This window comes from Camelus bactrianus, chromosome 11, assembly GCF_048773025.1.
Source record: "Camelus bactrianus isolate YW-2024 breed Bactrian camel chromosome 11, ASM4877302v1, whole genome shotgun sequence".
NCBI lineage: Eukaryota > Metazoa > Chordata > Mammalia > Artiodactyla > Camelidae > Camelus > Camelus bactrianus.
The window spans coordinates 77,394,536-77,421,490 of NC_133549.1; the positions used below are offsets into that span (position 1 = coordinate 77,394,536).

The 26,955-nt window shown below is 44.5% G+C and overlaps 1 protein-coding gene across 5 annotated transcripts in view; it reads right to left on the reverse strand.

Annotated features, from left to right (window-relative positions):
- GRID1 (glutamate ionotropic receptor delta type subunit 1) overlaps positions 1-26,955 on the reverse strand; it is a 627,303-nt gene that overhangs the window by 22,142 nt on the left and 578,206 nt on the right. For all 5 annotated transcript variants that reach the window (XM_074374325.1, XM_074374324.1, XM_074374326.1 and 2 more), the window contains one exon: positions 22,364-22,559. In XM_074374325.1, coding sequence (XP_074230426.1) covers positions 22,364-22,559 — 196 coding nt within the window. The remainder of the gene's footprint in view (positions 1-22,363; positions 22,560-26,955) is intronic.

Genomic DNA, 26,955 nt, shown 5'->3' on the forward strand with positions numbered 1-26,955 from the left:
CCTTTGCCCATCAGCGGAACACAAAGATCTGTCAGAGCTCTCCAGTTTCCCAGGGCACTGGCTCCCTGATGCTACCCGAGCACCTGGGCAAGTCTCCCTTACATCCCCAGCCTGCATCTAAACGTCCGGCTTCATCTCACTCTCTCTTTTCCCTAAAAGAAAAAGAAAAGGCATTTGGCTCACACATAAAAGAACAGATGTGAGGGCCTTGAGGAAAGGATGGAAGAACAACTTGGAGATTGGAGAAAGTCAGGGTGTCTGGGCCTCCGCCCCCAGGAGGCTGGGACGGCAGCAGGTAGACAGGCCATCCCTGGCTTGTGTCCCAGGAAGCATCTTAGGACACAGAATTCAAGCCCATCCCTGAAGTCCACTCCCTCCCCAGTCCACCCACATGCTGGAGCGCTGCTACAAAAGGAAAGGGACTGAGACCATGGGGCTGCCTGATCCCGATGCTTAGAGCATCCTCCCTAACATCTGGGGGAACACGATTGGCCTATTTTGCTGGAGGAAGGTTGAGCACCATAAGAAAAGCCACAAGTGAGCTGGGATATTGGATGACTCATCTCGGTTGCTCCACACGGGTCATAAAATGAGACTGCATTGCCTTTCACTGCACCACTGACTCGGCCCTTCCCAGAACTCACTGGGAGCACAAACTTTCCGAGCTAACAGCCTTGGAGGCAAGAACTCCCTAATGCTCTTCTCTTCCATCCTAACTGCTCCTGGAACAGGACAAGCAGCTACACTGTTCCGTGAAACAAGAACGCCGGTGGTGCAAACATCAAACACAAACGTTATGGGCAAAGAAGTGCTAAAGGAAGTCAGGTGTGTGTGGGACCAGGTACAGGACAGGTGAGAAATACCTGCTGGGTGCTGGGCTGTCAGAAGCCTGATTCCTTTCTATTCATGGTATAAATCTGAGGGGCAGAACACTAATTCTGTTTTACAGACGAAGAAACTGAGACTCAGAAAAATGAAATCACTTGTCCCAAATAAATAAACCCAGATAATGGGTGGTAGAGGCAGGTCAACTTGAGGTCCATCTGGCTCTAAAGAAGCCTGCACTCTCTACTCTGCCCTGCTTGGACTTGTGAAGGGAGGGCTGGGGAAACTGCTACGGTGCCCTTGTCCTCTGAGCACTTCCCAGGAGGATGCTGGGGGTGACAGAATGCATGGGAGTGGTCATGACGGTTTCTTTCCAGCTTTACAAACAGAGGTGGTTCACTGAACGGCTGAAACGCTGGGAGAAGGAGGACCCAGAAGCCTTCCCTGTCTGTGGATGGGGATGTTCGCCTATCAGGGACCCTTTGGAAACCTGACGCAACCTCACCTGCATTAACCATCCAGTGACACATTCATTGTCTCTGCCTGCATCCACCCTTCACCCCAACAAAGCAGAGCTCAGCATCCCAAATCTTAGCACCTGCGGTCACAGTCACAAACTGTGACACATCGCCACACATAGTCTGAACCCTGGCTACAGTGTCACCCGTATTACGCCCTGCACCAAATCACAAGATGGAACAGTAAAAACCCAGACTATCTGTAGAGAAAAGGACAATTTTACAGTCTGTCGGTAGGAGTGTGGGCTGGCATGATATTCCTGGGATGGCAGTTTGCTGGGGAGAATCAGATGCTTTTAAAATGTGCATATGTAGCAATCCCACCCTTAGGGATTCATTCTAAGGAATTATTCAGTTTCTGAAAAGATGTTTGTACAAAGATTCTCAGGGCAACACTGTTTAAACTAGAAAGAATTAAAGACAATCTAAATGCTCAACGATTGAGAATCGGCTAGGTAAATGATAGTATTAAATGATGGAATACTATGTTACCATTACTATGGCATTTTAAAAGAGCATCTCTTGCTTTGGGAAACAACTGACCACGGTGAAAAGGAGCCAGCTTGGGTTCCAGACTCCAACCATATGGATTTGAATCCCAAACCCACGGCTTGCTGGCTGTGTGAGCGCCAACAAGTTGCTTAACATCTCTGGACCTCAGTTCCACTGGATGTAAAATGGTCCATACCTCACCAAGTTTTGATGAGGATAAAATCTCTCAATAAATGTGACGTGTTTAGGGTCTTGCCTGGCATGCAGTGAGTACTAACGAAACGCTAACTGATATTACACTGTTTAGTGAAAAAGAAACTGTTCCAATAGAGTGTTTCCATTTTGATAGTCTTTTAAAATTATTATGTAAGAACTTTATGAAGAATCAAAACCAAGCACCAAATACTATCTTTGGGTGATGCTATCCTGGGTGACTTCTACTGGTTTCTTTCCATCTCCTGCATCACCCATGTTTTCTGCAACTCAACAAGCATTTCGTCTATGAACGCAGAGGTCTACGAGGGTAATTTTAGCGATTCAGCCTCTCTCCTTGAGCACAGTGTAGTGAAAAGAGCAGGGGGCTGGACCACAACAGACCTACTGCCCCATCCTAGGTCTCTGGTGAACCCACAGACTTAGGGCTAATAATCACTTCCTTGAGGACTAGTCTGAGTATGGAATTACAGGACACAATGCGCTGTGTCTGGCTCCCAGTGAGGACGCAGCAGAAGCCCCTTATTCTCCTTCTGGAAATCCTCAACTAGATTCAGAAGATCGATCTGTCAGCTGTCACTGAAACATCTTTCCTTCCACCCACTCCCCTCCTGCCAGTCATTTCTCCACCTTAACCAAGTCAGCAACATGCTCTTGGTGTGTGTGTGAGTGTGAGTGTGAGAATTGCAGCCCCAGGGAAGCAGCAGAGATGTGAACTCAGGGTCCAAGCACCTGGAGACCACAGAGGGTTCAGGAAAAGGAGACATTCAGCCAAAGAGAAGCAGCCGGCCTCTCCTTGGTCTCTCAGAAGAGCAGAAAGAGGCCCTGAAAAAGACATGCAAATGTTCGGCAGACAAACCACGAGCCCCTCAGAAGTGTTGGAGGGAAACCAGCCACGTGCAAGGAGTGAAGGATAATGACCCTTCACCTGGATCAGCCCCTGGACCAGCCAAAACTGAGCCAAACAGGCTCAGTGGGCGGGGGAGGCAGCAGCTGGACTCCCCCATGATTAGTGCAATGGCTGCTTTCCTGAAGTGTCCACAGGGTACAAAATCAGTGTGGCTTCTGGCTTCAGAACAGTGTGAACGGGCTGGAGCTGATCCAGGGGATAACGCAACCAAAGGGGCAGCAAGAACCTCTGATAGAGGGATGGCGTGTGTTTGTGTGCGCGCGCGTGTGTGTGGCCATGGCAGTCCCAGTGAGTGAGGCTGCCCATCACCTAGGCAAGAGGACCACGGTGACAGAGACATCCTCGGGCTACAGCAGCAGGAACTAGCTCATGATGGGCAGGCACTACGTCTGCAAAACCGATTTCTGCCAACAATAACCTGTCCCATCCTGGTATCCCTGTGTCCTGGAGGAACACAGTCAATAGTGAGGAAAACAGTAAGTGGTAGGGAGGGTGGCACATGATTTCTCAGGCCACCGATGCCCTTAGGCTTACATTACCCTCCCTTTGATTCCTTAAAATATTTCATAGAACCTTCAATTCAATTGCCTAGAGAGCATGGCATGGTACGTCGGTGAAAGCAAGGGTCAGGAGATGGGCAGGCCTTCCCCCAGTGTCCTTGGCCAGCCACCTGGACCCTCTGAGCCTCAGTGACCTCATCGAGAAGGCAGGAGAAGCAAGCCCCACCCACCTCACAGGCTCATCACAGGAATAGATGGCAAAGGGAGTGTCCGATGCATTGTAGGAAGGCCAGCAAGAAGGCACGACCCTTAGGATCATGGTAATTATCAACAGCATCATCCTTACAGCTTAAAATTTGGATCCTCATTAAAATGAAGTTGCCTTGGGGAAAATAACACTTGAAATTGTCCCCAGTCACCAGCCTGGTAAATTAGAAAGTCTGCTAGACTGGGTCGCAGTCTTGGCCCAGTTACTGACTCACTACCGATTTGTCGAAATGGAAGGTGAGCCCAGATGGTCCTTGAGGTCTTCTCCAGTGTTAGCATCCTCCAAGTTTATAATTTAGACCAGTGGTTCTCAGGGAGTGTGCCCCAGACCAGCAGCACCAGCATCACTGGAAAACTTACAAGAAATGTAAATTCTCAGGCTCTATACCAGACCCACTGAACAAAAGACTCTGGGAATGGGGCCCAACAATCTTTTAATAATCTCTCCAGCAACCTTGATGTGTGCTAAAATTGGGATCCAATTTGATACTGACCTCTCTGTCAATTTCTTATCTCCTCTTGAGAGTGGGTTTAGGAAGGAAAGAGTAATTTTTTTTTTTTGATTAATGGAGGTACTGGGGATTGAATCCAAGACCCTGTGCATGCTAAGCATGGACTCAACCACTGAGTTATACTACCCAGCGGAAGGAGAACGTATTATGGCTCTGGAGACTTGGGTCAGAGCACTAACTGGAGGAGGGACTATCCCAGAGTCAAGAGATGAAGGCCACTGAAAACTAACATCGAAGGCAAGTCACACTTGACATCGTCTTCCTGCAAATCATTCTACTTGGTGCTTTTCCATCCATTCTCTTCCTAGAAGGTTCAGGATAAACTTCCACAGTACATACTGTGTCCGTCGTCCAAGGGAATCAAGGCTCAAAAGGGACTTTGCCCAAGACCACAGTATCAGTCTTTCTGGTAGTGCTTGAGTGTCACTGCGGGTCTCCTGGACTACAAATGGCCTTCCCTTGTCCCACATCAAGAGCCCCGAAGAGCCACATGGAGCCCCTGCCAACAACCCCGAGCATCGCGCTGCTAGATTCTGAACAAGCTTCAATGATGTACCTCCAGCACCTGACCTTGTGGAAGCTTTATGGCTGCATTCCCTTGTGGGGCCTCGGGCACCGTTCAGTGAACCAAGTATTGTCTCAGTTGGGGAGGGTTTCTCACATCTCCTAGGGAGAAGAAGCTGGTTTGGCAAAAAGGAAAAAAGGGAAGTCCAAACTTGGAAGAATCAATGGCTCCTTCCTCAAAGTCGAAAAATTGCACACTGTCAGCAAAACAAGGGGCCATGAGCAACCTTCTCAGCAGGGCAAAGGGACACATTGATTTTCAATGATTTGTCAAAACTTGAAACTTTCCAAAGACCATGATAAACAACAATCTAATCTGAGTTATTCCATGGGCAAGATTAAGAATGATCTAAAAAAGTAAATTGGTTTGCTTAGGTATAAAACAGGTTACGAAGAGACAAGAATACAGAATGAAAAATGCCAACGTAGGAAAGAGAAACAACCTAAGAATACATGAACCCAGGTGGCACAGAGAACAGGCACCCACGTGGTCAAACATCCCACAAAGCACAGGGCAGGGCGTCACGGAAGCTTCTTGTCTTCACGCAGGCACACGCACACACGCATAAGCAAGCGCACACACACACACATGCAGAAGGATGTGAGCCTTTTGGCCATGCATGTCCTTTTCACTGCCCTAGCATGACGCCTGGCATACAGATGGTGCTGAATTAATATGTGTAAATGATTAATGCAGAACTGAAGGGATGAATACTGGCTTCTGGGAAGCCTGGGGACTTGCATCAAAGTAAGATGGTCTGGATTTGTCTTGTTTGCTCCTCCAAGTCTGCCCTCCACCCTTCTCCATCCTGTGGTCTCCTCCAGAGGCTGATTTTACAAACAGCATCAATGGGCATCCTTGGCCTCTGGCTAAGGGTCACTTCCTAAGATTCAGGAATAAATCAAATACTGAACTATTAAAACAATAATCATAGCAATAAGCACTATTCATTCAAGCATATGTTCTCAAACTTGAGAAGGCATGAGAATCAGCTGGAGGGCATGTTCAAATACAGTCACTAATATCCCTCGTTTGCCTCCTGTGGCTTCTGATTCCTTTGGTCTAAGGCAGGGCCCATGAGTTTCATTTCTGACATGTTCCTGGATGATACTGATGCTACTGGTCCAAAGACCACCCCTTGAGAATTACCATGTTAAAATACACTCTACGAGGCATTTCACTCATCCTTTTGCATCACCTCTAATCTTTACCATAACTCTGGGGAGACCCAGTATTATTATCCTTATATTTCAGATGAGACTATTTTGTTCAGGATTAAGTTACCTTGCCCAAGATCTCACCTCTGGCACAGGATGGGAGCAAGAACCAAACCCACTTCCTGTTACTCAAATCCCACACTCTATTCACTACACTATGTTGCCTTAACTGAGCGCTTGACTTCACTGAGACAAAGTTCAAGTGAGACCCACGAAACTACCCCCTGAGGCCACCTGCAGTCAGCTCTCCTCAGTGTTTCCTTAGCCATAAAGGGTTGCTGGGAACTGGCAACTCGGGCTGAGCAGGGAGAGAGAAGCAGTTAAATTGCATGTGATCACGATTAATATTAAAGACTCTTCCTTAATCAGTTCGGAGACCATCCCTGTGGGGTTTATGTCGATGAGTCTCACTCTCTAATCCCATTTGTAGCTACGTGTTCCTTCATGGTCTTTGCTAAAATGTCAGCCTGGAGGGAGTGAGCTCACACAGCAGCCTTTCACACTGAGAGGAGTCACGCCAGAGGTCACATCCGGACCAAAAAGAGCCGAATGGACTCCCATCCCTCAGGGAACAAGCGTGGAGCTGTACCATCCAGGTGTACAGCTTGGTAAAGTCAAGGAGTCAGAAGGATGCGCCGCTAGAGGGGCCTGGTAGGGGCACGGCCGTGAGAGGAGCCCATCGCGAAGCCTGGGATGCCCAGTGCGTACTAGGAAGTGCGGTGGTCCCTCCTCCTCCTCACTTCCCCAGGGAGCTAACTGAGGTCCGAGATCTGGGCTGCCTGGAGAGGTTCAAGACCTCTTCCGTGTGAAGAGTCTGAAAATATTAGAAATACCAAATCTCACTGCTGAGGATTTTCTTTACCGGCTCCTCACCATCCCTGCTTCCTTTACCTGATCCTTGAAGGCGTGCTTTTCTGAGGTCTTACTGTTCCTATTACCCTTCCTGATTTGAGTTAATCCACCTCTCTTCTGTCTCCCTTCCGCCCCCTCCTCTCTAGCTTTGTCCACTTCTGCTTGTGGTGTGTGTGTTTCACACACACACACCACACGCTAAAATTTTAAAATGTAGAGTTTAAAGCAGGTCTCAATCTTACTACCTCTACGTTGTAGAGAAAAGAGACTCTTTACTAGAGGTTCCAATCCCAGTGGAAACCACCATGTATACCCAAACAGGTTTTTTGTTTCTTTTGTTTTTGTTTTTAAATTGAAATACAGTTGATTTGCAACGTGTTAGTTTCAGGTTTACAGCATAATGATTTGTTTTTTGCTGTTGTTTTATTAATTGATTATGTTCCATTATATAGTTATTACAAGAAATTGGATAGAATTGAATTCCCTGTGCTATAAAGTAAATCCTCGTTGCTTATCTATTTTAGTATACAGCTTTGCATCTGTTAATTCCAAACTCCTAATTTGTCTCTCCCCGCATCTCTTTCCCCTTTGGTAACCAGAAGTTTGTTTTCTATGTCTGTGAGTCTGTTTCTGTTTTGTAGATACATTAATTTGTATTATTTGTATTGTAAGTGATATCACACAGTACTTGTCTTTCTCTGTCTGACTTATTTCACTAAGCATAATATTCTCTAGGTCCGTCCATGTTGCTGCAAGTGGCAATATTTCATTCTTTTTTAATGCCTAAGTAATATTTTATATATGTATATGTATGTATATATGCGCATATATACATACATAAATATATATATAATCACGGCTTCTTAAACCAATCCTCTGTTGATGGGTACTTGGGTTGCTCCTATGTCTTACCTATTGGTAAATAGTGAGGCTATGAACATTGGGGTGCATGTATCTTTTTGAGTTAGAGTTTTGTTTTTTCTAGGTATATATCCAGGAGTGGAATTGCTGGATCATATAGTTCTCATTTCAGTTTTCTAAGGAACCTCCATACCATCTTCCATAGTGACCACACCAATTTACATCCCCACCAACAGTGTATGAAGGTTCCCTTTTCTCCACCCCCTCACCAACATTGCTTATTTGTAGACTTTTTAATAATAACCATTTTGACAGGTGTATGGTGATATCGTTGCTTTTTAAATTTGCATTTGTCTAACAGTTAGCAATGTTGAGCATCTTTTCACGTGCCTGTTGGTCATCTGTATGTCCTCTTTGGAAAAATACCCATTTAGATCTTCTGCCCAGTTTTTGATTGGGTTGTTTATTTTTTTGATATTGGGTTGTATGAGCTGTTTGTACATGTTGGATCTTAATCCCTTGTTGGTCACATCATTTGCAAATATTTTCTTATTGATGATGATGATGATGATGATGGTAGTAATAGCAATAATAATAACAAAAACACATGGACGATAGAAAGAGTTCAATAATCTTTAAGTGAATCGTTTAACCTTTCTGAGTTTTGCATTGCTTATTTTCAAAATGGAAATATCACAAAATGCCCTGATGGGTGAAGATACAGTATATGAGTACAATACCACACAGAACAATTCCTTTATTACTGTTATTTTCCTTCCTCTTTTTTTCCCTTTTTGTTCCTGGACAAACAACAGGATACCAACAAAACAGCAATAAAAATAAGCCAAACAAAAATTGCCAGCAATCTGGCTGACACGGTAAATCAAAATTGCTCTCACCAGCAATCACTTCTTGATTTTAATGTAATCAAATCACAAAACAATGCAGTTCAAAATACAGAAACTTGAGTCACAAAATCCAAAGCCATAATGCTCAGTGGAACAAACAGAATGGAATGGGCCCACATCTGCAGCCAGCAAGAAGGTGAAGCGGGTCAGACCTGGGTACAAAGCAAATTACAGGGCAGAGGAAATCTGAAGAATAAAATCAGATTGCAGGGGAGTGAACATCCTCCCACCCTCCTAATGAGGAGTTTGAAAATAATCAAAGTTAGCATGATGGCACGGATATCGGTTTGATTCCAGAGCTTACCCTACCAAATTATAAAAATCGCAGAAGAAAGTAATTGAAGAATTCATAACGAGATTTGCTTGGCAATGCTCAAAACCCAAAGCAAAGTAATTTAATAAGGGAGGCACAGTGGGGGCTTTCCTTGATCTTTGCACTGTATTATCCCAAACCCATCATCATCAAACAGAATTAAGCTGCAGGGTGGTACGAAGGGGCCAACTGAGTCAATTGTATGGAAACCTGCTCCAGCAGACTGACGGAGCCCCCTGCCCTCCCTGCCCCTCCTCCCCCTTTCCTGCCCTCCCTGCAACTAGGTCCCAGCAGTCCCGCTCTTTCATGTTGAAGAAAGGTGCACGTGGACGCATTTCTGAACACTGTCAGTGTTCTTACTCATTGAACGTTTATTTTGTTTGATTTGTAAAAGGACAAAAGGCTTTGGATGCCCATGTGCTTTGCCCCTATGCCTACCTCTGCTCTAGGCCCTGAGGACAAACAAATGACTAAGAGGCAGGCCTGACCCAAGGGAGGCTCAGAGTCTAATCAGGGATATGACAGAGCAGGGCACTGAGGATGAGGTGACATCTGATGAAGCTGTGCCCTGGGATACACAGGGTGTCAAGGGAGCCCTTGTCCAGGGAAGAGGGGGTTCAGAAAGAGTGAATGCATCTTCTGAGGCTGGAGAGATAACCACGTACCAGCCTGGCCAAAAAAGAAAGGCTTTCTAAGCAGCACGTACCCAAGTGTATAAAGGTGGGGAAAGGGGAAGGAACCGCTCAGGTTTCCTGAGGCTCCATTTTGATCCCGTGCCTCCTCCTGTGTCTACAGGGAAATGACACGGGTGCTGAAGTGAGAAAAAATACTGAGTTCAAATCTTGGGTCTGATACTGACTCAAGCTTGATTTTCAGCAGGTCCCTTACCCTCCTCAAAGTCTAGGTTCCTTATTAATAAACGGGTTGTCTTGATGCACAGTTGAGCTAATTAATGCAGGGGAGAGACCCATTACCACCCTGGTCCTTCCCAGGCAGCTCTGCTAGTAGCTATTACGGTTAAATTAACCTCCTGATTGTCCAAACATTGATGCAAGGCCCCAAAGGAAGGAAGGAAAAACTCTGGGTAAAGAAAGAAGGGAAACACAAATCTTTTATTCTTTGAAATAACATACAGTCTATAACCAGCCTTTGTCTTCACTTTAACCTTACACCAAGTCTAACTCAATTTTAGAAGGAAAGTAGCAAGCCCACTCTTACATATTAACTGAGCTCAGCACTAGTACATGATAATGAATTGATAATGAATGAGTGAATAAATGAATGAATAAGTAAAAAACCCAAATATGTCAAACAGCAAATCACTGCAGAAACAGACATTTTAGGAAGGGGTTTGTATGTGTCTCAATTCTGATTGTCAAACAAAGGCAGATGTCTATCCGCGATCTTCCTCAATTTCCTCAAACCCACCGAAATTCATGAATCACTGATGGCAAGGTCTAATGTAGGCTAAGGGAAAAGTGAGTTGAAAAGAAAGTGATTTCTTCTCCACTCCAGTCCCCAGAAAAATAAAGCAAAATGGAGTCAAAATATATATGTACCCATAAAAGAGAAAGAGAAAGAAATTTTTTAAAACTCGCAATAAAGGATTTGAGAAAAGATCAATTTATAAAAGGACTTTTCCTACTAAAGATAAGTCCACAAGGATTTAATGGGGGAAAAAAAGCAAAAACACTGAAGCCTGAGTATTCTTTTGATCCCAAAGATAGAATATAATTTATTCAAAGCCCTGCTTTTGGCAATCCTCAGTAATATTTTGTAGAGAGAGCTTTAAATGTTTTTATCCTTTCTTGACACCATAATTCTACTTCTGAAAATTTGACCTGAAGAAATAAATATAATAACTGAAAAACCATTAGCCATGAAGATGTTCATTAAATGTATGTATTCGTGAAACATTGGAATCGATCCAAGTGACAATCAAGAAGGAAATGTTTAAATAAATAATTTTACATCTCTTTGATGAAACCTTAATTAGCCACTAAAAATGATTTTAAAGTTTTACAGTCGTGTTAGAAAAATGCAGGATAAACTATATTTTCTATAACATTGTAATTATGTAAAACTTTTGTGGAGACTGAAAAAAAGGACTGCACAGAATTACACACAAGAATTCCTACAGCCTTATTTAGATGGTAAATAAACATGCTTGATTGGTTCTTTTCTTTTTCATTGGTTCTTTTCTGCTTATTTTCAGAAATATTCCAAATTTTTCTGAATGGTGATATATTACATTTAAACTACAAATGTATAACCTAAGATTTCTTCTCAAAACATTTTATTTTAAACAACGACATGGATTGGGGGATATTTAACTTGAGTGCCCTTGGAGTTTGGTTGGACCACAGAGTTAAAGTACATGAAGAAGGCTCAGGTATATTATGGGGCCAAGATGCCCAGAACCCCACTGAAGGGGTTCCATAGACAGCAACTATTAAGCAGGGAAAGTACGACCACCATCATTCTCCTACAAGGAAACTCTACATTCAGTAGAAATAATAATGGGTTTTGTTTACATGGCATTCAACTGTCTTTTCTGCTTCTCTGGTTTCCCTTGTTTTTCTGTGTGTTTTATTTCCTGCTTGTCAATTTCCTCTCACATTCTCACATTTGTATCTTCAAAGTTGAAAAGGAATTGAGGCATTTGGGTTGTAAAACGTGTGTACATGACAGGACTACCGGGGGAAGCTTTCCTCAACCTCACCCAGCTTTCTGTTCTTATACCCTTTTCCATATTAAATCACAGCCATTTGTTAGTCCTCAGAACTCAAAGGGGATACCAAGAAGAAAAAGGCTAAGTCTGGTGCTTAATGTTGTGAGCTTAATGATAATGAAAACACAACATATAAAAATCCATGGAATTCAGCACAGGGAACTATATTCAACATTTTGTAGTAACTTATGGTGAAAAAAGAATATGAAAATGAATATATGTATGTTCATGTCTGACTGAAGCATTATACTGTACACCAGAAATTGACACAACATTGTAAACTGACTCTACTTAAATAAAAAAAATATATATATATACAAAAAAATCCATGGAATTCAGCTAACAGAGTGCTTCAAGGGAAATACATAGCTTCTATTAGGAAAGAAACAGGAATAAAAGCTACGATCTAAGTTTCAATACTAAGAAGCTAGAAGAGGTAAGAACAAATTGAAACCAAAGTAAATAAAAGTAAGAAAAAATTTAACAAAAAAAGCTGAAATCAATAAAATATAACATGATTTTCAAGAAAATCAATAATACCAAAAGTTGATGTTTTAAAAGGAAAAACTATGCTCATAGATTAAAAACTCAATAGTTTAAAGGTATCAATTTCCCCCCAAAGGATCTATAGATTCAATGTAATAACCATCAAAATCTCAAGTTTTTTTGAGGAAATTGACAAGATGATTATAAAATTTAAATGGAAATGCAAAAGATTTAGAATTGCCCAAATAATCTTGCAGGAGAAGAACAAAGTTGAAGGACTTACACTACCTGATTTAAGGAATGATTAAAAAGCCACAGTGGTCAAGACATCTTTGTATCAGTGTAAGAATAGATACATACATCATTGGACCAGAACAGAGAATCCAGAAATAGACCAACATATATATATATATGGCCAGTTGATTTTCAATCAAAGCAACTAGTCATTTGTTAAGTAAATACAAGTCTTTTTAATAAGTAGTGCTAGATCAACTGGATGGACATATTGGGGGAAAAAGGGAACCTGTACCAGTGCTTTATTTCACATACGAAAACTAATTTGAGATACAGCACAGACATAAATGTAACAACGGCTATGAGAAAACGGGCAACTATGAGGTAGGCAAAACTTTCTTAGGACACAAACAACATTAACCATAAAAGAAAAAGAAAAATTGATTTATGGTGTCTTATTAAAACTAAAAATATCCACTTATCAAGAGACACCATTAAGAAAATGAATGGGTAAGTTACAGATTGGGAATTTTATCTAGAGTACTTACATTTGATCAAGGAGTTATATCCAGAATATATATATGTAATCTACGTCAACAATGAAAAGATGAAGTGCCTAGTAAAAATTTTATAAAGCCTGGAGCACACACTTATCGAAAGATGCTTTGTGGGTAGCCAACATGAAAGTGCTGGACATTATAGTTACCAAAGGAATGCAAATTAAAACAATGAGATGTCCTTCACGTCCGCTAAATTGTCTGCAGTTCCAAAGACTGACAAACGAATTGTCGGTTAGGATGTCCAGCAACTGGAACTTACAAGCATGTAAGCAGGGTATCATTAGCTGGAGTGTAACATCGAATAATCACATTGGAGGTGGTTAGGCAGTGCCTTATAGAGGTAAACACACATCTGCCCTGTGACCTGAAATTCACTCAACTGTATTTGGCAAAGAGAAATGGAAACATACCGCCACAAAAGATCTGTACAAAAATGATCATACTGCCTTACACGTTATAGCTCTAGATTGGCAACAACGGAAATGTATGTCAACTGGAGAACGAATAAACAAATTTCAAAATTGTAGAATAGATAAACAAGATTATACTGTATAGCACAGGGAAATATACACAAGATCTTATGGTAGCTCACAGAGAAAAAAATGTGACAATGAATATATACATGTTGATGTATAACTGAAAAATCGTGCTCTACACTGGAACTTGACACAACATTGTAAAATGATTATAAATCAATAAAAAATGTTAAAAAAAAATACCCAAAAAACAAATTGAGGTTTGTTCGTATAATGGAATACTACTCAAAGGAAAAAAAAAAAGAAAGAACTAAGTACTAATATCTACAACTTCATGGTTAAAACTCATAGACATTTGTCGGATGAAAGAAACTAAACACAAATACACATGTGTTACATTATTCTATATATATGAAGTGCAAACACAGGTATATTTAGTCTAAGTCAGCAGAAATTCCTAAGTGGTTGCTTCTGAGGTTAGGGGGAGAGGTTTCTAGAAAGTGACATGGGAAAACTTTTCAAGGTGATGGAAATGCTCTGCACAGTTGGCTCTCTGCATCTGTGGGTACTGCACCATAAATTCAACCAACTGTGGATGAAAAATATTTTTAAAAATTCCAGAAAATTCCAAAAAGAAAAACTTGGATTGGTTGCCTGCTGGCGATGATTTGCATAGCATTTACATTGTATTTACAACTATTGACATAGCATTTACATTGTATTAGATAGTATAAGTGATCTAGGGATGATTTAAAGTGTACAGAAGGATGCTCGCAGGTCATATGCAAATACTAACCCATTTTATATAAGGGGCTTGAGCATCCATGGATTTTGGTATCCATAGTGTCTTGGAACCAATCCCCCTTGGATACCAAGGGGTTGCTACAGCTTGTTTTGGGTGATTGGATGATTACACAGTTGTATACAATAGTCTAAACCCAAGAAGTAATCAATATATATGTATTTTATTGTATGTCAATTATAACTCATAAAAAATGAAGAGCTATTTGTTTTTATATTTTCATTATGTTCTTCTCCTAATCTACAGTAGGTGCTAAGGCATTTTGCTGACATCTACTCCATGTCAACCTCACACTGCAGTCCACACCAGACATTTTCCACTTCCAAACTGCTAAACTCACAAGTAATCTGGGCAGGCTTGTCTCAGCCTTACAGATAGCCCAGACAGGTGGATTCTCTTGACCAAAGCCACACATTAAATTTAGTTGAAAGTGGAACTTCAATTCGCATCTCCAAACTCCCAGGTGGAAGCTATTCAAATGACATTTCTTAAATGGATGAATAAGTGAATAAATGAATGAATAAAGAGAAGAGACCATCCAATTTGCCAAAAAGATACAGTGCCTTTTGAGCAAGCACAAAAGAATAGAGATGAATGATTATCCAATGTGGGTGTCTGAAAAGGAAGGAGGCATATAGAATCCCTGATCTGAATTAACTTGGAAGCAGAAAAGGGACAAAATACATGCCTTGGAGCGTCCCTCCAGGGTCTATTGCAGCTACCAGAGAAAAGCATTGTTGGTTTCCTCTGCGCAGGGCTTCCTCATCAGTACCAGTCCCTTTTCCAGGGAGTCAGGGGAGGAGGTCAGACCTGCATCAAGGATCCCATTCATCAGCTTGGCCAAACCTTCCTAATCATCTCCAAAATACAAAGGCGTGCCATCCCATATAAGCCTCGTCTCCCTCCTCAGTAAGGACTTCCGGGTGTGCCCCGGAAGCAGGCTGTTTCCTCACCTTGCTTCTTCCAAATAGAGGGCACTCATGGGGCATCAAAGTCCCTGATCCTCCCACGGAAGACTGAAGTCCTCCTGGGGACCCCCTGCCACAAGCTATGGTCCCTGACACTCAGCGGGGAGTCTGGACAATGAGAGCAGCCCTTGTCACTGGGCAGAGAGCAAGGAGAAGGAATAAATGCAGGTGCTAACGGGTAATACCCGCACACAAACCGGTGCCAAGGCAAGCATTAGATCAGTGTGCAAATAAATAAGATTTGTGGGCCCGTTTTCTTCCTGCATTTGCATTCACACTTTATGACCTCGGCAATATTTACTGAGTGGAAAAAACCACCTTCTGTTACGACTTCTGGACTCCAAAGCTACTTTGCTCTGAAAAATACTATCTCCAGCCACAGTGTCTGTAACAAGCTACTCATCTATTTATTCAAAGAGCCCAATGAGCTGTGAAGATTGACATTCAAACTATTAACACTGCATTCTATTTGACAATGTTATTAAATATTAGGTCTGATTTATGGAAAGGCTTAATAAATTGGCAGCCTGGGTCAGCCCTGTCGCTGCGCAGAAATTGGGTTACACTGGATGTCACTTGATAGAGTTGATCAAGCTAAAGAAAATTAAAAAAAAAATCCCACCAACAACATTAAAGTTTAATTTCATGTGACAAAGTTATTATCATATAAATTCGAACCACTTGCCAGCTCAATTCTGCATCTCAGAATTTCTCTAATTGATATTTTTAATCGTTTGGAAATCAAAAGATAAAATCGCAGACTTGAATAACCTTTCGCTATGTCACATGGAAAGAGAAGTAAGGCTGTTAAAAATGGGAGCCAGGCATATATCTTGCTCCTTTGTTATAAAAGAGGAAGGGAAATAAAAGCACATGTAAAGAGTATGCAAGGGGGTGGAGACATACCGAGGTACAGAAATGAGGACGTAACCCCATGGCAAGGGGCAAGGTTGGAGTGAGACCGAGGACTGGGCCACGGCTTGCTCACGTCTGTGTGACCTTGAACAAGCCACTTATGCTCTCAGAGGGTCAGTCCCATTTCTACATGATGGCGATAATGATAATCAGGTAGTTCTGTTTAGGATGAAAAGAATAATATATGCAGATCATTTGGCAGAGTGCCTGGTACATAGACTGCTCAATAGATTTCGGGGGGAGATGAGGCCAGGCCAGGAGAGAGGCTGGGTCCTGATGCAGGGAGAGAGAAGTCTCTGGACCACCAGAGTGAGGCCTGAAAAGGACAAGACAGGACAGCACCTGCGTGCTAATCGATGGGGTAGGTGATGTGTTACTGCCCGTGCCTGTGCGCTATTAGAGGATGTAAAGCCAGAGGATGACCTACTTACTAGATGTGTTTGTGCCCTCTTAGATGGTGTTGGCTCGACCATGAGCTATTGGATGTGTCTAGGAGTTATCAGATGACATTGACCTGTGGGCAATATCCCTGGAGTAGACCAGGGATCCTCAAAGGTTTCCTATAAAGGGCCAGGTCATAAATATTTTAGGCTTTGGAGACCGCATGATCTCTGCCACAACTCCTCAACTCAGCCGCAGTAGCAGAAAAGCAAAAGTAGACAGAACAGAAATGAATGAGTTTGTGTCCCAATAAAACTTTATTGGTAAAAGCAGGTGGTCGGCTAGATTTAGCCCATGGACCGTAGTTTGTGGACCCTGGGTCTGGTCTTTCCTTAAGACTGGCAAGTGCAGGTGGCTGAGAGAAAGGAAGGCAGCCTCTCTCCTCTCCTTAAGGACCTAGGGTCTCTTTCCTAAGAGGAGGGTATCAGGAGAAAAGCCCGAAAGGGACTGTGAAGCTGTATCCTTTGTCCCTCTCATCAAGGAATTCACAGAGGGCAACCCAGTAACTGATGGCACCAACTACATCCCGATTTACGAGCTTCTGCTCAGTCAGACAACAAACAGATGACTCATTCGGGGACAACCCAGTATTTATTGAGACTTACTGGGCGCCAGGCAGGTTTGTTGTAAAAACTGCACACTGTGGGCCTTTAATAAACAAATAAAACCTCCCTCCCCTTCCAGATTCCTTCTGTTCTCTTCCCCAGGGCCCGGAGGGCTGCCCCCTCCTTATCTGAGTCACGGCTGGCGTGAAGGAGTGGGTCACAGCAGTGGAGCAACCGTGACAGAGTTCCTTTCTCCGGTTCTGATAGTGTACAAAAGTGATCACCTCTTGCTAAGCAATTTCCCAACTAAATTGGTTTCCAGTCATTAAAAGCTGCAGCAATCTCAAGGTAAAAAAAAAAATTGTAGCAGCTCTCTGAGGTGACCCTGGATACCAAGCTCTTTGACTTTAGCAGCAATTAGACATTGTTCCAAGAACTACCAGGCACTCTCTGGAAATGGAGCCAGAGTCACCAAAGAGTAACTGGAAATGAGAAATGAGATCATCTTCCCCTCGCGAAAGCAGGTTCCTGTGACATCCCTGGGGGGCATCCAGTCCTCACCTTTGCTAGGCTGCCTGCACTGCCCCCAAACGGGCTCCGTTTGGGATTTAGAGAAGCCCATCCTCCCTGAATATTAGGATCATGCCCATGTTTTCCAACAGGCTGGATTTTTCCTTACAGTTTCTGGATTCAGGATGTGGCCCTCACCCAGGGCACCCACGGCTGGGGATTCACGAGGCTTCTGAAACCACGGTCTGGGGGGGCGAGGGGCAGTTCCATAGGGGTGGGGGACAGGACGAGTTTCAGACAAGGATTTAGGTACAGCTGCCACCAAACTAGCACAGGAAGAAGAAGGGTTTGAGAGTGAATCTGAGCGCTCCTTCCAGTAAAAAATGCAGGGCACTCCATTTTCTGACAATACTATAAACTCACTTTTATGACACTAGTTATAAAACTCTCAACATTTGTCTAGTGCTGACAGTCAGTTTTTTTTTCCCTTAAAGATCCAAGTGCAAGAGGGAGATTTGTGACCCTAAAGGTGGCTTGGGGGTTATAAAACGAAGGTGTCATAAAAGTAACACATACGATGTACAGAAAAAAGATTAGATTCTGTGCCACAAAACTATAGGCATTTATAAGGAATCTCTTATTTGCATCTTCTACTGCTGTTTTTTTTTAACCTTGTTTTATTCATGAGGAAGACCCTAAATATCACCAGCAGGTGATGATTTCTAAGGTGCTAGCAGTGGACTACGTGAGTAGGTGGGATGGCAGGGTAATGAGACGTTTCCCTGACAACCCATCTCCAGATCTGTCATGCCCCAGATGGCTTTCTTGGTGGCGTTTGCCTTCTAGAGGTTCTCCAGGAGCAAGACCAGGCTGGCACCTGGGTGCTCACAAGGAGAGAAGGGGCTGGCATGGGTGGGAGCCAAACTCTGCCCTGCGGGTCTGGAATGATTTATTTGAAAGGGCACGTAGGTGCAATGAATGAGATTAATCACAGCCCTTGGTTCAGGACACTTGTCCTTTTTTGTCTTGGAATGGCCCTCTTGTTAAATTAACTCATTTATTATTTATTATAATGCAAAATGAAAAATTAAAAAAAAACCAAAACCCAAAACCTGTGACTATACAGCTAAACTGACCCTGACTGACATCCAACAATACGCTTCACCCCTTCCTCTTGCTCTGTCTCTCTCATTGGAGTAACCACTATCTTGTCTTTTATTTTATCATCACTTTGGGATGTGTGTATGCCTGTGTTTTATACATTTTAAAAAGGGTGCTATGTGGCATGTTACTCTCTATTAGTTGACCCAGATCAAATTGCCTTTAATGCCTTTTTTGTATTTAATATTATTCAGCTAAGATTCAGCCTTACTGTTAAATAACGCTAAAATTCATTTATTTCATTGTAGGTCATTTTTTTTAACTTCTTGATGCTCATTTGAAATGTTCCCAGGGTTTCGGCACTATAAACAATGCTGTCATGGACTTTCTTGCCCCTGAAATACGGCAGAAGTTTGTTTTGGGTGGATATATAGGAGTGGAGTTGCTGGGACATAAGGTATTCAAATGTTTCATTTCCTAAGAGAATGACAAACTTGTTTCCAAAGTGGCTGGACTGAGTCCATTCCCACCAGCAATTAACCACATGTTATTCCCATCCTCTCTACCACATCTCACTTGGGGCAAGTCCAACTGGTGTAAAATGATATATTTTTACAGTCTTAATGTTCATTTTCTGGACCACTAATGATTGAACACATCTCTTCATATGTCTATTGGCCACATGTGTTGCCTCTTCTGTGAAAGTCCTGTGCAAGCCTTTTGTCCATCTTCCCACTAAATTGCGTGAGCTTCTTTTCTTGATTTGTAAAAGTTCTTCATCTAATCTAGATAGTAATCTATTGATTATATGCATTGTAAATATCCACTCCCAGTGAGCGACTTGCCTTTTTATTTTCTTGAAAGTGTCTTGTCATAAATAGAAGTTTGATAAAGTCACAAGCTGTGTTTTCCTTTTAAAGAAGTTCTTTCTGTAGCCCTGTTGCAATGAATCTTCATATGAATCCAGCATGGATGGGAGTATTGGCTCTCTGTGAGAGACAATGGAAGCAGAAAAGGGAAACTCGAAGGCCATTTGGCCCAAGCTTTACATTCATAAAAGGTCTTAAATCAACTTTGTATTCATTATCGCCAAGTGAGGTCACCTACACCCACAAAGATGCACTGTCAGGAATTAAAGAAGACCCAGCAGCTGGAGGTGAGAGTGCCACCTTTTGCTGGGCAAGAGGAAGTCAGAGGTCTTCGTAAACCTTGTGAGCAGGGGAATAGCACATTTATGTTGCATTCTATTATTTTTGTTAAGATACTACTTGGTGAAATACAAGCATTCCAGATCTACCATGACATGTAATTTTAAATGTTCTAAGTGTCTAAAGAGACCCCCCAAACAGGAAGTTGCCCAGGGCTCTTCCAAAACTGAGAGGCTCCCGACAGGAAGAGTGGTGTCCTGATGTTCACAGCAGCACTATTTACAATAGCCAAGACATGGAAGCAACCTAAATGTCCATCGACTGATGACTGGATGAAGAAGTTGTGGTATATTTATACAATGGAATACTACTCAGCCATAAAAAAGAATGAAATAATGCCATTTGCAGCAACATGGACGGAACTGGAGATTATCATTCTAAGTGAAGTAAGACAGAAAGAGAAAGAAAAATACCATGTGATATCACTCATATGAGGAATCTTAAAAAAAGACACAAATGAACTTATTTACAAAACAGAAAAAAACTCACAGACATAGAGAACAAACTTATGGTTACCAGAGGGTAAAAGGGGTGGGAAGGCATAAATTGGGAGTTTGATTTGCAAATACTAATCAGTATATATAAAAGAGATAAACAAGTTTCTACTGTATAACACAGGGAACTATATTCAATATCTTGTAGTAACCTATAATGAAAAAGAATATGAAAATGAATATATATGTATGACTGAAACATTATGCTATACACCAGAAATTGACACAATATTGTAAATTGATTATACTTCAATTTAAAAAGAATGCAAATATAATCCATTGAAGAAGAGAGAGAGAGTGGTGTGCTCAATTTTGCATCAGTGGTGAGCTGTGGAACTGCAGTTCACATGCAAATGTGCCAGGCTCCAGAGCTGACACTCTCTGCTGTTCAACACAGCTAAATGACAGGGAGAAGCCATGCCAAGCTAACTGCCCTGTGAGCATGCGTGCTTGGGTGGCTTGTCTCCAGGCACCATGCCCCGCCCACCCCACTGCTTCCAAAGCAGGACTCAGGTTCTGCCTCTCTCCTTGGACCCCCTTGGGGATCTCCTTGGAGGAGCTGGCAGACTGCTGAGGACTTTTCTCAACATGAAGAGTAGAGTGGTGGGCCCTCGTGGCCCTGACGCTTTCCACAAACTGCCCCCTTATATCCACTGCCCTCTGCAGTAAGGCCATGGGATCGCCAAGTGGCTGGGGATGTGGAACACAGGTGTGTGCATGTGACAACATGTGTGCATTAGTGTGATTAGTTGGAGTGTGTGTGTGAGCGAGTGGCTGTGTGTGACGGCCCGTAAGAAGGTTCCACAGAGATGGGAACTGATGGGCAGGGAACGGGAGGACAGGCTGAGGGAGGCTGGACAGGTGTGTGCGCGCGCGCACATGCGCTTGTGTGTGTTTGTGCGTGCACATGAGTGCGTGAAGGTTCCACAGAGGTGATGGCGTAGATAGAACAGGAAACAGAAGGAAGAGATACTGAGCGAGGCAGGCTGGACAGCCGGTCCGCCCAGAGAGGCATTGTTCTGGCCACGGTGCGTATCTTTCTTGCCTCATTCACTAATGAGCACAGGGACAGTAGCCACTGCCTGAGAGGGTCACTGGGTAGAAGGTGCCTTCAGCAGCATCCTTATGACACCGGCCTTCATCCCACCATCCTCCTCATGGCCCTTCCAGGGCTCTGCAGCATGTGGTAGAAAAATGCCAAACTGCTCAGTCTGGAACCCTGGGCATCAGAACCTAACAAGAAGTATGCCTCACATCTCTGATTCTCATCTGTACAATGGGATGGTCATAATTCATTTGGGTTATGGTGGAAATTAACTGCAATGAATAAGCAAAGCCTAACCCACTGCTGAGGGACGTGTTTACCTTTTTCGGCCCTTCCTCTCTCTCTGGCCCTGGGCTCTTCCCATCCAGTGCTCCCTCAGTTTACTCCGGTTCAGCCTCCATCCCAGGCTGGCTGCCCTCCCTACCATCTCAGAAGCACACCTCTGCTCCACGGCACAGTCCCCTGGCATGGCTACCCTCCCCTGAACTCTACCCCTCGACTCCCTCCACCTCTCACCTGGTCCTCTGTGTCAGCCTTTGCCAAATGTTCTCACTTGGGGGTGGTCAGGTCCCTCTGAGCCACCGTCCTATGATCCCATGAGGACGGAGGACCATGTCTCGGCTTAACTTGCCCGTTCTTCACTGAGCCTTTGGAAATTCAGACGGCACCTAAGGACCAGCCACCTTTCTTCTGCTGCCAAAGATGGGCATCGACCCAAAGAACGTGCACCTCTTTACCTGACTTCCACATGCCTGTGAGAAATGCCTATCTAAGCTGCTGAAGATGGGTCACCCTGCAGGTGGTGGCTCTGGGAAGGCATCTCCTCCCTCAAGCATGATGGCCCCGTGGCCCCAGTCACAGCACACACGGGCCCAGTGGCCAGCTCCCGCCTACCTTCCTGATGCCTTCCGAGGGACTGGACACGCAGTTGTCGGCCCCTCCGTTCTTGCTGATGGTCCGCCAGAGCTCCGCAAACGTGCTGTCTTGCTCCAGAGGGTTGGTGCCCTTGGCTCGGAAGTACTCGTACACAGCGGAATCCCGGACGGTGCCGTAAGACACTTCCACTTGTTTGGACAGGTCCTGGAATGTCCTGAAATGCAAAACGGCAGTGAGACGTGGGTACATGCGGCGCCCTGCAGGGATGTACCCGGGCTGCAAGGGCCCTCCTGGGGTCCGAGCCCGGCTGTGGCCCACCATCCACATCCTTCACTCCCAACCCGTGAGTCCCTCAGCCTGGAGCACGTGCCAAGGCCTCCTTCTATCACAGTGACAGCTCTTTGGTGTAGATTAATTCAGTAAGGTCACTGAACACCCAAAAGCAGGTTCTGTGTTGAGCCTGAGGGACAAAAGGACGAGTGAGACACAACTCCTGCCCTCAAGGAGCATATAGTCTAGCTGGAGAAACACACAGACAGACAATCACAATATAAAAGAGCCAGGGCAACCTGGGAGGCTGTACATTGACGATCTCCCACTCAAACGCCTACAAGCACAGGAAAGAGAAACACGCTGGCAAGATGGTCTGTGTCACTCTGGGCTGGTGCAGGGCAGACACCCATTGAGGGATTGTGCCCATGAAGAGGCACGTCCCCTCCAAAGCTTGCAGCTGTTCTGAAGTTCCCACCCAGTTGTTGCCTTTTTAGCATCTCCCCCAACCCTGACTTGCTTTTTAGTAAAGAAAGAAATCTGGGTTTGTATATGAAATCTCGACTTTGAAGTGTTGACAATTATTCAAGGCGGTGAAGATAAACGACTTGGTCTGTTGCACGTGGAGGAGCCTGTAGCTCAAGCCGGGCGCACGATGGGGCCAGGGGGTGTCCGAGCTGGGGGCAGAGGAACAGTGCCTTCCTTGGGGCAGGGCGAATAGTCAGATCAGAAGGGACCAACTGGCACCAAGTTTTCACTTGTCCCGAGATGAGCAGTACCTGAATCTGCGTTGAGAGGACAGAACTGCAAGGAACAAAAAGCTCAGCAGGGAGCCAGCCTCTCTCTCCAGGCTCCAACCTGATCGCTCTTGATTTATTTCTCTTCTGGAAATCTGCCTCTCCTTTTCATCAGCCGGAATCATCATCCCCACCACTCACCGAATCACCGTTCCCACGAAGAGACCCGGTCTTTTCAACCTGATCTCCACAACCCTCCATCTCCTGATCTCACCTCCAGCTGTTGCTGCACCTCCACATGGAGAGCCAAGGTTGAATCGGGAAGTCCCACACGGTCCATCCCCCTTTGTGGCACCAGACCATGGCGCTCCCTCTGCCCGAAATCCCTTTATCTTACTCGTCTATCTGATACACTTCTGCAAACCCTTTGAAGTCCCAGTGGCCACCTCTCTCTATAAGAAGACATCTCTATCCCTTGCTCTCCACCCTGCGTGGTTTCCGTGGCAGTATGATCTCACTGCGATTGCAGAGAGCAGCATCCCAGAGTGGGTAAAGCAGGGACTCAGGGGTTCAACCATCTGCCTTCCCTCCCAGCTCCACCAGCACTAACGCTGTGGGCCTGGGCAAGTCAGCTGACCTCTCTGTGCCTCAATTTCCAAATCTTTAAAAAACAGGGCCTGTAGTGGAGGCTGTGATGAAAACGAAATTAGGTGATGTGTGGTCCATCTCTCAGAGCGATGACCGATGCAAACTCAGTGCCCCGGAACTAGCAGCAACCATTCTGTGCTATTATTATACGTCGTGGTCGTCCAGTAGACTCTAAGAATTTGGAGGGACTGGAGCCAAAGCAGGCCCGTGTTTGCACCCTCAGCACTAGACCCAGGGCTGGTCCCAGCCAACACAGCCTGCACACAGAGGAGCCAGCAAAGCGTGTTTCCTCCTGTTTTGGAGACACACTCCGTGGAATCCCTTCAGGCCCTGCTACGTGGCCCAGAAACAGAGCTCAGTGTTCGTTGCAATACATTACTGATGAAAGGAAACATAAAATAACAAATTCGATGAAGAAATCTCTCTAATTATTGTTCATTATTTATATCTAATTGAAGCAAGATGTTCCATTGCTTGAAGGGCCCCAAGGGTTGTAACTCTGCCGTAATTTGCCTGTAACGAAAAGTGGGGGATCTTTTTTCCCCACATTTTTTTTTTGTTTTTCTCATGGTAATACAAACAAACACAAGGCTTTGATGAATGGGAAACATCAGGATGAATTACACAGTTGAGTCTAAATACTGAACTGCTCTAAATTACTGCAGTTTCCATGAGTATGGAATGAATGTGTAACTGCCAAGGAGTTCAGCACGACTGCTTCATCCCCACATTTGAAATGGAGATTTCCTCTCTCCTCTTGGTATTTATTCATGACAGTGCCCCTGGCCAGAGGCTCAGGGAGCATCTCTGGAATACAAGCAGGCAGCCCGAATGTTAATGGCTTCACGTCCACTTCTGTCCCAGTAGAGGTCATTGTTCCCATCCCAAATCGCCACCGCCATCTCAGCTGGGCCAGCCCTATGGCCTCCATCCATCACCTCCCGTAGACATGTGTCTGGGTAGCAGGGTCTTTCCCATCTCAAATGCACACTCCCTCTTTGAAGGAAAGCGTCCAAGCTCACTAACACACAGTAGGTGCTACCGCCCTATTTCAGAGTGAATAAACCTATCACAGGCGATTTGGAAGTTCGTGCAGGAGGCCCATTCATAGACCAAATCTGTCATCTCCCTGGGGCACTCGTCCTCTCGTCAGAGCGCAGTTCTAGAAGGGACCCATGAGGAGGTGCGAAGGAGAACTGGGGCAGCCAGCCATCCAGGCTCCAAGCCAGCAGTCAGCAGAAGACAGATGTTCATGTCAGATAGGATGCCCGTCCGATCAAGCGAGGGAGGTTTAGCTGGAGGAGGCTGCACCAGCAGCGCATTTAACTTAGCCTGTTTCTCCAGTCAGTGTCTCCAGCAACAATGGCTAGAAAGTGTCCAAGCACCGCAACCACGGAAAGACGAAGATCTGCCTGTTACAAGGGGCGTCACTGTAAACCAGTATCACGCATGATGCAACTGGCTGAAGCCATTCAACCAGGTGTCCCGTCCCCAGTCGGCGAACACCTACGGGGTAAGGCGCAGAGGCACACAGGGCACGGAATGCAAGGTGAGCATCCTCGAGGGGTTCCTAGAGAGGAGTGGATGAGTGGTCGGACAAGTGAACTGACAGTAACTAAACAGTGAGAGGGATTAAAGTCGGGTTCTGCATGAGGGCTCCTGGAAGCACAGAGGAGAAGCAGCTAGCCCACGGACCACTGCTAAAGGCTTCCCAGAAGGAGAAGCCCACCTGGGTCTGGATTGACTAATTCAGTGTCACCTGCAGGCACACACACGTAGCAGCTCACCCCCAGCTCTCTCCTTCTTTTACCTTTTATTAACAATGAGTGTTAACAATCCTCCTGTGGCAAAGTTCAGCCTCTCTTCTACGCTTTCTTTTGAGCCAGTATCTTTTACTCAATGTTACCCTATCGAAACTGGGTTTGGGACCAATAGGAGCTGCTTCTCTGTATCTTCTGGCCTGGATTTCTGTTTTTTTTTTTTTTTTAGGGGAGGGGGAAAGCATAGCAGACTGTCTTGCAAAAGGACTTTGCAAGCATCCTTTGCCTCTGGGAACAGTTTCCACCGATGAAACAGTGAGAAGTCCCACGGTGTCTCCTTCAGCTGTGGCCAAGGACAGTCTCCCCAGCTCGGCACCACCTCCCTCCCTCCCCATACCTTTCTCCATAAATCAATCTATTTCCCAGATACATTTTCATTAACAAAGAGATAAATGTGTTTGTAGCATGAGAAAAATCAATAATACAGAATTTATAAATACATCTTTGCACGTTCCAGAAATATTTTCATTGGCAATGGAGATAAATACACTTGCAACAAGAGCAGAATCGATATACAGTGTATGTAAAACAGATTTCAACAACTGTGGGTTTGCCATCATCATGGGCCCGATAAATCTAAATCCCCAAGCCCTATTATTCTTAATTAAGGGGAAAAGGAAGGAGTGGAGTGGCCATAGAGTTACAGGAGGGTGGGGATGTTCACGCTCAGAATTTGAAGCTGTCTTAACTACAGCCCACAGGTGCCTTGACTCCAACAGCCTCACTCTTCTGTCTCTCGCGTCTGACTCTATCAGAGATGATGCAGCACAAATCGGATGGGATTGCCTGGTTGGGTTTCCACAGCCTGCATCCGGGACCTTCGGGTACCCACGCTGCCACCTCCCTGCCCATTCCCCTGCCCCTCCTGGGTTTCTTCTCCAGGGCTCCCCCTGCACTTTTGTTCTCTCTGATCCTTCTCCCACGCATCATGCGCCTACCTGGGGCTCTGCCACATTTTCCATTCTCTCCCCTCCAGACCTGGGTTCTTTAAGGCAGACAGGACCTCAGGTGAAGGCTGAGGATCTCCAAGATGCTTCCTAAGCTTGGGCTCTGAAAGGCATCTTGGGGTCTTCATTCTTTCACCCGACCATTGAAACAAAACAAAGACAAAACAAAACTGTTCCCTGAGCATCTC